Source organism: Chelmon rostratus, chromosome 5 (assembly GCF_017976325.1).
Source record: "Chelmon rostratus isolate fCheRos1 chromosome 5, fCheRos1.pri, whole genome shotgun sequence".
In the NCBI taxonomy this organism is placed as follows: domain Eukaryota; kingdom Metazoa; phylum Chordata; class Actinopteri; order Chaetodontiformes; family Chaetodontidae; genus Chelmon; species Chelmon rostratus.
In genome coordinates, this window is record NC_055662.1 from 2,083,491 (window position 1) to 2,095,216 (window position 11,726).

The 11,726-nt window shown below is 43.2% G+C and overlaps 2 protein-coding genes across 2 annotated transcripts; one reads left to right on the forward strand and one right to left on the reverse strand.

Moving 5' to 3' along the window:
• Positions 1-6,325: 6,325 nt before the first annotated feature.
• tubb2b (tubulin, beta 2b) lies at positions 6,326-8,814 on the forward strand. Its single transcript, XM_041937751.1, has 4 exons — positions 6,326-6,438; positions 7,325-7,433; positions 7,514-7,624; positions 7,727-8,814. Exons 1-4 carry the CDS (start codon positions 6,382-6,384, stop codon positions 8,785-8,787), a joined length of 1,338 nt encoding a protein of 445 aa, XP_041793685.1. The 5' UTR covers positions 6,326-6,381; the 3' UTR covers positions 8,788-8,814.
• Positions 8,815-9,511: 697 nt separating this feature from the next.
• Positions 9,512-11,432, reverse strand: bcl2l16 (BCL2 like 16). Its single transcript, XM_041936358.1, has 2 exons — positions 10,525-11,432; positions 9,512-9,643 (listed from the first exon to the last, which is right to left on the reverse strand). The coding sequence occupies exons 1-2, from the start codon at positions 11,005-11,007 to the stop codon at positions 9,512-9,514; spliced, it is 615 nt and encodes a 204-aa protein (XP_041792292.1). The 5' UTR covers positions 11,008-11,432.
• Positions 11,433-11,726: the final 294 nt, after the last annotated feature.

The window sequence follows — 11,726 nt, forward strand, 5'->3', positions numbered from 1 at the left end:
CCATTAGAGACGGCCTGTTCTTTTGCTGATAACATTTTGGTGATGAATGTGATGTGATTTACAAATACTACCATGCTCATACAGCAAATAAGATCATCACTGCTACAGATTATGTCAGTACACTCAGTAAGTACGCTGAGGTTCACAGACTGCGGATGACACACACAATCACGTCCCGCAGAGGTAGACGGTAGAATTAGACCCTCCCCCCTGGGTGCAGCCAGCTAGGCCTGCAGCAAAGCCCTAACATTATAACACTGCTGTATTTTTGTAACATGATATCCTGTGCTAGCAGAGTGGACAGATGCACTGTGGACTTCCCCTGCTGCATCATGCTGACCATTGTGCTCAGCACACTGTGGGGCTGTGGCTGTGCATACCCTGCTGGTGACTGTCTGGCTGTATTAGCATCAAATGGACTTCCTGACTCAAGTCTCTGGAGAGCAGCCAAACAGACACAGCACTCTTAAAGACACAATGCGCATACTAAATGATCGGGAAAAATCAATGGTGCATTTCTCCCTCTGTATTATTCAGGAGCAGTACAACACATGTACGTAATCATCTGACTAACACAGCCTTACTACTACAAACCTGGTATATGTCTAGCATTTTGCTCCACATCTGTAATGCGGTTTATTTGACTACAGGTTTGGCATATTCCTGATATAAATAGGAGGCTCTCATTTCTTATTAATATATTCTGCCCTAAAGGCATATAACTCCTGGATCAGTGGGGCTGAGTTAAAAGTTTCATTAGTGTAATAGAGGTTGCAAAGCCAAATTGTATTCTTTCAGACTGATCATTTCATCCCCCAAACTCACATATTGATGCAGATACTCTGCTCCTTTGGGTTCTCTTTAGGGAATGGGGAAATGTAGTATCAACACATAACATGTGTTCTGCTTTTCTGCCCATTTTAACTAGTTTGTTTGAGAAAATGAACTTTGGTTATTTACAATCCATCGCCCTTAAGTAGCCTAACTGCTTTGCTTTGCCTCACTGATAGTGAACTGTTAATATTTATCAATATGATTAATGAATCTAAACTGAAATACCAAACTGCATGTTTCCACTGGAGTCACAAGCTGAGATGGCAGTTGCTCTGCTAAGCTAGCTTTAGCAGGATATGGCTCTCTCTATCATGACTGCATTTGGTTGCTGCCTCATTTGATTATGTGGAATAACATGACACATTTCAAAGCAGTTAGTTCCTCAGAATGGATGCAGGGAAAATGTAACATTTCATTTTGGCTGTTGCTAGAGCTGAAAAGAGTTATAGGAATAAAAGAAGAATGAATTCAAAGTTTAGATAAATATATTTAAAAAAAGGTTTATTGTGTGTGGGGAGACATTCAGTTCATCCTTGCCACAGGAAGTGTGGGAGCAATATCTCTTTGTCTGCACTGGTCCCATGAGACATGTACTGACGGCACAAAACTACAACAACAAATACAACAAATGAAATGTCCAGTTTTGGCCAATATGTTAATGTGCTTTGACTTTATCGGATAGCATTGGTAATAATGGAGCATTTCATGTGCACCTCAACGCAGTCTAAAAAAATCAGCTATCAGTGGCCTAAATCCAAATATTAGTCCAGCTTCAACCATACAGCTCTGTAAAAAGTCTATTCACTCTGCTTCTTTCCCAGCTGAGCCACACAATGGGTCTTGTTTTTTTACAAAGCCAGCTCAGGGTGTAACCTGCAGTCAAACAAACACAGTTTGTCCTGACACACTTTGATCATGTCTAATGTGTGTCTATGCCCTGAAAGTGGTGTGGTTTGCAACAGAGTGTGAGACTGGCTGAATGCTGCTGCAGGGAGTCAGTAACTTGATATGAGAGTGAATCAGTGGTTCTCTCTGCAGACATACTGTACATGAGGCCAGCTGTTCTTGCCTAACACCTGTCCACCCCGATGGTCCATTCCCAACAATATCTATATAACAGGACCAGTCTCACACTGGAGGACCATTCCCCCAGCTGGTGCATTATTGTCCAGTGTCTGTCTGTGGTTTTCTGTGCTTTCAAAACTGTGAGAACATTTGGCTCCTTTTGCTACTGGCTGGTAAAAATCCATTTATGCATTGGGGTGTTATGTTTTAAGGTAGAGGAGCTGGCTTCAATCTGCCTCCAATGGTTTGCAGTGTACACTGTACATATCAGTCACATTTGATCTTTAGTGCATAGCACTGTTATCGGTATATGCTACTGCATATAGTTCATTCTATACATCATGTGATAGTTTTCATTCAGCTTTATCTATATGCACATGCTACTGTTTGCATATTCTAATTACTTGCTGTATTGCATTTCATTGAGCTGGCAGGCTACTTACTCTGTGCAGCGACAGAGTAAAAGAGCAAGAATTTACTCTAATCTGATGATCTGAAGCTAAATACCCAGGAAATGTGAGGGGTTTTTACATTAAAAACAGTGCACATTACTGAAGATCCTACGTGAGTGGAAGTGCAATGTGAACTGGGATTTAGCGAATATCTTTTTTAAAACTGATGGCTGGATGGATGACATACAGTGGTACCTGCACTGCACAACCCTTGCTGATTTGTTATGCTCCTAACATTAAAAATAAACACTACAAAAACAGTGTCCCATGCATGATATTCTGAATAATCTAAAAGACACATCACCAGCAGTTTGCTTCGGAACTATTTTGTATTGAAGAAATGCTCCCCATAAAATGATGAAGTATAAAATATTGTTATGATTGAAGTTAAAGATCAACATCCTTACATTCAGTTGAGAGACTATAGACAGAGCCTATATTCTCTACCAGATTTCATTCCTGTTAGACAGTAGCAGTGTCTTATGGTTTTCCTAAATGGACATATTTTATGCTCAAATTACATCAGTGACATCATAGGTAACCTTGTTAAGGGATTATAACCTCTAAGCAGGACTGATGAGGGTGTGTCCATCCCAGCAGCATCTGTTTCCTTCTCATAATATTGATCTAGTTGCTGGAGGCTGAGCGCTGAATGCTGCAGTGTCCTGTGAGATGCTGAGTCATGGCAAGCAGCACTGGCGCTTCACAGAGACACACTGCGCGGTGGTGGGGCACGCTATGGGAAGTGCTTCACCATGAGGTAGTGCACTCAGAAAAAAGCATTAAACAGCAAAATCTCCACCCAGCGAGCTGAAAGGTTTTTCATGCATTAAGCTCCGGCTGACCTGCTCAAACTGGCACCGCAAACCACTCGATGTACACACTTCATCCGCACAAAGAAAGAGATCAATGTTTCTGTTCTATTCTGTTATAGCACAAAGACAACAGACTGAGGAGGAACAAAACTGACTGAGATCAAAGAGTATCTACAAAGTCCTGAGGCTGTCTGTAACAAACATACACTGTCTGTGCTCACATGTTAAACTGTATAGGCCATGTCACCTAGTCAGTGTGTGGGGGGGCTGTAACCTGGACTAACTAAGGGTCCAAATTCAGAACCATACCCAGCCAAAAAAAATTTGACAAGCAAACAACCAAATGCATGCAATTCTGTTGAATACAATAAAATTCCTCTCATTTTAATCTAATCTGTTCTTATTGCCTGAAACAGTCAAATTTAGAGTCTACAGCCATGCCAGCAGCTCTGTGAACTGAGCTGTGAGTACAGCAGTGCTGTGCAGAACGCTGATGTCATCATTTGAACATCTCCCTTTAGCATGCAAATTAGCAGTAAAGTAAAGTACAAAGTACAGTTTAGGCTGATGGGAATGTCAATAGTTTTGCAAGTATTCTGCCATAAACCAGACAAGACAAATTACTTTTTTGACTTGATGATTGCCCTGGATGAAGCTCTAGGGATCACCAAAGTGATTAGACTTCATCCTGAAGGGGAACATGAATGTGCCTACCAAATGCCATGACAATCAATCCAGCTATTGAAATATTTCAACTACTCGTGCTATTATTAACACCCTAAATTTCCAGAAATATTACTCAGGACATGACCTCTGTGTCCTCAGGTACGACAGTAGATGCGCAGATTCACATAAGAAAAACTGACATTGTGGCAGATCTTGGGCAGATCTTAACAACGTTGCTGTATGAGGTTTCTTTTATACAAAAGAAAAATAGGCTGTGTTTGCTGACTGTTTTGGGATAGAGATGTTGTATCATGGTTTGGATTGCATGTCCCACCAACACTTGTCTTGGTTGAATATTGAAAAAGTTTAAACTGACTTCAGAAATTACACACAAGGTGAACCGAGCACATCCTTCTCAGGCTCCAGTGACGGAGCAGCACCTCTGGAGCTTGTGTAGAATCAGTAACCTCGGCAGTGTGGGGCTGTGATCCCCAGACTCTCGCTGAAGAATCTCCAGACCCACTGTGTCTCTGCTATATCTGATAATGAAGCATCAGCTGTTTAAGGGTTGTATGTAACTTTTCACCTTCCCGTTGCTGGCTATTTTTGCTGAACAGTCAGAAGGCATGCAACGATGGATTACAGTGCAAGGCACCAGAGCTGAATATCGTTTGCCCAAATGTTTGCATGACAACTTTTCTTTTCCCCACAGTTTCAGCGAGCACACCTGAAAAACAAAGGCCTATGTAGAGAAGGGAACAGCGCTACAGTGCATGCCTTTGTGTGTCACATTACAATGCACAGAGAGAGATGAGCATGACCTACATACTGAATGATAAGATAAGCCAAGCAGTCATGTTCCTGTAACAAAACTCAGAACCAGGCTGAGTGAATATGAATTCATAATGAACACTATTTAGATTTAATTAGACACATTCAATAAATTACTATTCATACACCCCCCAGAAAGCCTTTAGTGCACAAGAACTAATCTACATAAAAATGTATGGTATGCATACTGGAGATACTGTGCTAAAGGCTTGGTAGGCCCATGGAAAGCTTACATAAAGTACTGTTCTAATGCACACAAATCCACAACACCCACTGGGAGAGCCTAATCATCATGGCGAAAACCACCTTGGAGTGATGTCAGCCCCCCACCAAGTCCTTAGAGACATGGCTGTGGCAACTGTAGCATGACTGGTGTCATAGCCACGTTCTTGCCTGGCATTCAGATTAACTATTAATAATCCCATCTGCCCTCATTCCACAACTCTGCTTTGCAGCATACAATTCGGCACAAACAGACGTGTACAGCCATCCGTGTACAGCCGTCCTCTGTTTACTATGTTGCATTGTTGGTATATGTTTCATTAAAGCTGAGATCTAATGTTTTCACACACACATTATCTTCAGAATCAACTTTGAATCTGCAAAATGCTCTGTCTGAGATGGAAGCTGAGTCCAACAGGCTGAAATCCTACATTCAGACTGGAGGAAAGCACGTTACAAGATCTGGACTATACAGGTTTGGTATACTGCGCATCCTGTTTACAGGAATCAGTTCATCTGTCTATATGGCATTGGTACTTTACCACCACACATGACTGTGTTACACCAATCAGGAGACTACAGGGCTGCTATGGGTTCTCTGCCTTGTTGTTAATCTTACAGGTCTAAGCGGGCTGTTTGCTGCTTTCACACCTAAAAAGGTCCCTCAGTATGACCAATCATTTTGTCTCTCTTAATGCAACTCAGCACAAGTCTTTATTCATTCAGACTTTCTGTAAATGTGTTATTGCCTAATGGTTTCATTCATTCGTGCACTATCAAGGCCAAGCATGCAGCTTTTCATTCCAAACAAACTGTATATCAGCTCATTACCACAAACTTAACCAGAGAAAGGGGGACTAATCAGTGAAAGTAGCTGCTGTTGTGCTTAGCTGGAATGAAAAGCCGTGGACCCCTTGGCCTAAGAAGCACATGACTCAAAATCACTGCTAGAGCCACACCAGTCCAGTCCTGCGACCGTTTCCGCCAGTGAAACTTCATCTAAACTGAGCCATTGTGTTCTGTTAGTCAGCCACGTGGACTGTGGCTAACTAACACTTAACTAGTGTTGCTGTCTTGATGATCTAGCCAAAATGTTTTCCTTCGATCGACGAAACAAAACGAGTCACTGTCTTTTGCAGACGGTTACAGACGGCTGTGAAATGCAGAATAAATTCTGTAGTCAGTGTCGCATTTCAATTCCGCCATCATGAAGGAAGTAGGACAACGTCTGCACAGATTACATGTTAGTCACACGTTTGAGATGACTGTGATTGGCAGACGGATTCGACCAATCGCGGATAAGAATATGAACATTTGATTGGTCTAAATGTGTGTCTGTAAAGCAATTTTGGCAGAATGAGCCAATAGACAGTCTATCTGTGGAGTAAAGGGCGGGTCCAATTGTAGTATAAAGCACTGAGTTAAGCCGTAGTGCACGCACATACAGAGCAGTGAAGTCATTCATCGAAAGGTCCGCTCTACTTCTAGAAAAGAAAATGAGGGAAATTGTGCATCTTCAGGCCGGTCAATGTGGAAACCAGATTGGTGCCAAGGTTAGTAAAATTATATTTGCCTTTTCAGAACTAAATCAAGTCACTTTATTCAGAAACATCGTGTTTTCTGCTCTTGGAGCCGGTGCTTTGTGGCCGTAACGTTAACGTATGCGTCCCAGAAACCACACCCTGGGAATATCAATGTGTGTCCTACTTAAGAAAAATAACCCTTTAACGTTTGATCTAAACTTAATGACTTTTTGGATTATATTTTGGACCGTAATGCGTCGAAGTGTAGTTGAATAAAAACAATTAATCGCATTTTCTCTTGTTAAGATTTAACTAATGAAATAAGGCAGTCCGTCTGTAGTAGTATTAAACATGTTGAAACGATTAGGTATCAGTTTGGAGTTAACGTTTTGCGAGATTTATATTAACGAAATATCTTCACATCGCTATTGTTCTCCGGCAAACGCTACTGCAATGCGAAAAAGGGAAATGAAAACGCCATTGCGGTTAGGACAAAAAGGCACCGTACGCCTGCAACGTGATGTGAACGGAGCAATATGAAAGTGTCGGTTAATGAAATGTTTCAACGTTTTATTCCAAGGTAAATATAAACGGTTTTGTAACCGTTCCCGGTTCTCATTGAGGCCTACTTGGCAATGGTTTCTGAACAGCCCCGGCTTTTGCCCGGAGTAGGCGGTGTTAGCCGTTAGTGACGTAGATGGGAGTTTTCAAATTCATAACCCCTGAGTCGCAGCCAATAGGGGTTCAGGCCGCGCGCGCCGAAGTCAGCACGGCGGGAAATTGAGATTCAAATGTTCATGAATCACTTTTTACATTAATCGGTAAATGCCTAACTACGGCTTTGTCCATGACTGGATGCATGTTTAGTAATCAATAAAATGAGTTTGCATATTTTAATATTTCTAATTTCCTGCAGTTTTGGGAGGTGATCAGTGATGAGCACGGTATTGACCCAACTGGTACATACCATGGTGACAGTGACCTGCAGCTGGACAGGATCAATGTCTACTATAATGAAGCCTCAGGTAAGTCTAAAGCTGCTGTTTTCTTTTCCATAAGCTGCTGAGTCTTCTGTTTTTACTCAAATCTTATCTGTTTCTCGTAGGTGGTAAATATGTCCCCCGTGCAGTGCTGGTTGATCTGGAGCCAGGCACCATGGACTCTGTGAGGTCTGGACCTTTCGGCCAGGTTTTCAGGCCAGACAACTTTGTTTTTGGTAAATTTTATTTTCTCTTTGTAGCTTGTCCAGAAATTGTCAACTGCTACTTGTTATGCACCCTTAGTGCTGCAAAGCTTAATCTTGATTCTTGTTTTCCAGGTCAGAGTGGTGCTGGAAACAACTGGGCCAAGGGTCACTACACTGAGGGTGCAGAGCTGGTGGACTCTGTCCTGGATGTGGTGAGGAAGGAGGCAGAGAGCTGTGACTGCTTGCAGGGCTTTCAGCTCACACACTCTCTAGGTGGTGGGACAGGCTCTGGTATGGGCACCCTGCTGATCAGCAAGATACGTGAAGAGTACCCTGACCGCATCATGAACACGTTCAGCGTGGTGCCTTCCCCCAAAGTATCCGACACAGTTGTTGAGCCCTACAATGCCACACTATCGGTCCACCAGCTTGTAGAAAACACAGATGAGACCTACTGCATCGACAATGAGGCCCTGTACGACATCTGTTTCCGCACCCTCAAACTCACAACCCCCTCATACGGAGACCTCAACCACTTGGTCTCTGCCACCATGAGCGGTGTCACTACCTGCCTCAGGTTCCCTGGACAGCTCAACGCTGACCTGCGGAAGCTGGCCGTAAACATGGTGCCATTTCCCCGTCTGCACTTCTTCATGCCAGGCTTTGCTCCCCTCACAAGCAGAGGCAGCCAGCAGTACAGATCCCTCACTGTGCCCGAGCTCACCCAGCAGATGTTCGATGCCAAGAACATGATGGCTGCCTGCGACCCACGTCACGGCCGCTACCTGACGGTGGCCGCCATCTTCCGTGGCCGCATGTCCATGAAGGAGGTGGACGAGCAGATGCTGAATGTGCAGAATAAGAACAGCAGCTACTTCGTTGAATGGATCCCCAACAACGTCAAGACCGCCGTCTGCGACATTCCTCCCCGTGGCCTCAAAATGGCTGCCACCTTCATCGGCAACAGCACAGCCATCCAGGAGCTGTTCAAGCGCATCTCTGAGCAGTTCACAGCTATGTTCAGGCGCAAAGCTTTCCTCCACTGGTACACCGGCGAGGGTATGGATGAGATGGAGTTCACCGAGGCAGAGAGCAACATGAACGACCTGGTGTCTGAGTACCAGCAGTACCAAGATGCCACTGCAGAGGAGGAGGGAGAGTTTGAGGAGGAGGGCGAGGAGGAGCTGGCCTAAATCTTTTTTTTTTTTTTGTCAAAATTCTGTCAATGAAACGTTTAAGTCTTTCCATTTTTCCTGTTCTGTCTGTCGATGTTAATAAAAGTTCTGCATATTTGAAGTTTGCCTCCTGGTTTTATGACTCCAGTATAATAGACTTGGATAATAAGTAAATATAGGATCATTTCACATGCTCTCACTGTACATAAAGTGAGGCTGCATGACTGGTATTTTGCCAGATGAGGTAAAAGCAAGTCCTGCAGTTACAGATAAGAAAATGCTTAAAGTAACTACTGGTGTCTCAGGTTATTTTATTTGGAATAATTCTGTAATGAAGTGATGGTGGTCTATATGCAGCTAACAGGGCCTTCAATTAAAGTATAGCATGAAACAAACCACAAATGTTCATGTCAGTCTGCTCTGTAATCCAGGCTGGCATGGACCTCGGCAAATTACCGCATAATCCCAGAAGTTTATATACTACAGCACAAACACTACTGCCTCATTCTTGCTAGTGTGTGACTATTGGAATGGCTGAAATACACTACATCACAGGATAGCACAAGATGGAACATTTGTTATTACCAGAACATCAGATATGATACGAATTATACTGATTTGTATGGGTTATTCACCGACACATTATACAGGAAATAGTCACTGCGTAATACCTCAACCAGCAGTTCAATATGGTTGATCAGTCGTTGAATTTCTAGTTGTGGTCACTAGGTGGCAGTGTTGGCTAAACAGCCATTCTTTTCCACAAGAAGTAGGTGAGGATGCTCATGGCAAGAGCCAGCAGTGTCCAACAGCACACTTTCTTCACCTGGTCTTCCAAGCCCTGCTTCTCTCCAAAGCGTGACACGAAACCGCTCTGTCAGAAACAAATCAGTAGATGAAAGTTTCATTTGAAATTGTACATTTCAGTACAATATAATTTGACAATAGGATGTCTTGTACAAAGGGCACATCATTAAGAGCCAATGAAATGCAGGAAGAGAGCATTCATATATCATTTAGAAGAGAACAGCAACATTTGATGGCAATTTAATTGATTTGAATTATTTTTAATGTAAATTGTTATGGGTTTTTTTGTTGTTGTTTGTTACAGAAATTGAAGGAGGGTTTTTTGTTTGTTTTGTTTGGAATTTCGTCAAAATAGTGTGCAGTTTTAATACAACTTAAAAGTCACTAGAGGCCAGCATTTTAATGGCATGGTGTTTGCAAAGAGGAGGTTGATGTGCAGCTTAGATTAGTAGTCATGTAACATTGGCAAGTACCTCTAAGAACCCAAAGGTTGTTTAGCTGGTGGTCATTGTATAATTGAAAATTATTTTGAGAATATTGATCATTGAAGTAGCTGCAATAAAAACTGAAATGACAGCAGCCATCATGCTTAACTCATTGGAAGGGACCTATGTCAATTATTATAAGCTTTATTGTTTTGCTTTAATACAAATGAATACATATTTAAAACATACACACGAGGGACTAAAAGTCAGGATATCGTGGCCTCTGCTGCTTCAATTAAACTTTTTTTTTTTTACTCTGTAACATGTCCATGATGTTTATGCACTATTAAATCACTGCAGAGCCCCTGAAAGGAACTGGAACTGTTAGCATGATGGAGCAGGGTTTCAGGAGTATGAATTACTTTAAAATCTAGCATGTATAATGGTATTGTGGTTGTACATGTTTCAAATAGGAGAGTCAGTTTGTTTTGTCTCCTCTAGATATTCACCTGTGAACACTTACCCATCCTCCCTTGTCTCTTATCTCAGGGCAGATGACCCTCTCCACGTATGCCCCCACACACTCCTTCAGCTGTGGCAGGACCACCACCATGCCCCGCTCATTGCAATGCAGTGCCATCTGACCAGCCAGCACATACACTGACAGCACTGCACTCCAGGCCAGATCCCTGCGCCGTCTCCCAGGGACAGGAGGAAAGAAGTGCTCGTCCAGGACACTCATGAGCATGGAGCAGGCCGTGTTCTCCGTCACATCCTGGAAGATGCGAGGCCAGCGCCTGAAGAAGATGGGGAATCGAGTGAGGAGCTCGTCTCCGGCGTGGCGCAGGGCTGCAGTGCAGGGTGTAGGGGCGGGACCCATGGTGCCATCTGCCCCCCCTGTGGTTACATACTCTATGTAGTCATGAGCCATCAGAAAAGCCTCTCTGACCAGCGGATCAGGACTGTTCAGGCCCAATCTGGCCTCTGGCACCTCAGACTGGCACATGGTCGCCTCTAATTGCTACTTCACTAATCACCAAGCTGTATTCTCAGTAGGCCACAGATGACAGCTCCATTGCCAAGCGGCATAGCCATTCTCAAAGTCAGATCAGTCTGTCATGATGGTGTGGGGATGCTGTTAATGTGAAATTTAAAAAAGAATCACAGTTTAGAGAAGAAGGGAATAAACATGCATGCTACAGGGGAAAAAAAAGGATCTATAACTCACCTCCTGCTCAACAACAAACACAAGCGGTGCCAAGACACACCATTCATCAATAAAAATGAAAGCCAGAAGTCAGCAGTTGAAAGAGTGTCGGGGTCCGGAGGAGTGTGTCTGAACAGTACTGTATGTTGCAGTCAGACTGGGTCACCCAGTCCCCTTGCCAGCTAAATATAGAGCCCTTGTTGGAAACTGACACTGATCTCCAACCTCACATGCAAAATCATGGGAGCCCTGACACACAACCCCATTCCAACACTAGAGGCAGGGCTAGACAAATGGCTCAGAGGGCCTGCAGACAGAGGAGAAACATGTTAGAAGCTATCAAAGGCAATATACAGTGACACGCAAAGGACAAACCGCCTGCTCCTGTGAAGAACTGAGTGAGCAAAAGATGATATGAGCATGAAAAATCACACATTTGTTTAATATCTTAACCAAGTTTCAGCTTTCAGTGAGGTATTAACATGATGCACATACTTAGAGTAGGTGGATTATGTGTG

What these genes read in the sequence shown, in the direction of transcription:
- bcl2l16 (XM_041936358.1), bottom strand. Translation starts at nt 11,007, where the DNA reads ATGTGCCAGTCTGAGGTGCCAGAGGCCAGATTGGGCCTGAACAGTCCT. An exon ending in TAAGAGACAAGGGAGGATGG is followed by an intron (nt 9,644 to 10,524) that starts GTAAGTGTTCAC and finishes TGTTTCTGACAG; the next exon opens with AGCGGTTTCGTGTCACGCTT.
- tubb2b (XM_041937751.1), top strand. Translation starts at nt 6,382, where the DNA reads ATGAGGGAAATTGTGCATCTTCAGGCCGGTCAATGTGGAAACCAGATT. An exon ending in GAAACCAGATTGGTGCCAAG is followed by an intron (nt 6,439 to 7,324) that starts GTTAGTAAAATT and finishes AATTTCCTGCAG; the next exon opens with TTTTGGGAGGTGATCAGTGA. An exon ending in GCCAGACAACTTTGTTTTTG is followed by an intron (nt 7,625 to 7,726) that starts GTAAATTTTATT and finishes CTTGTTTTCCAG; the next exon opens with GTCAGAGTGGTGCTGGAAAC.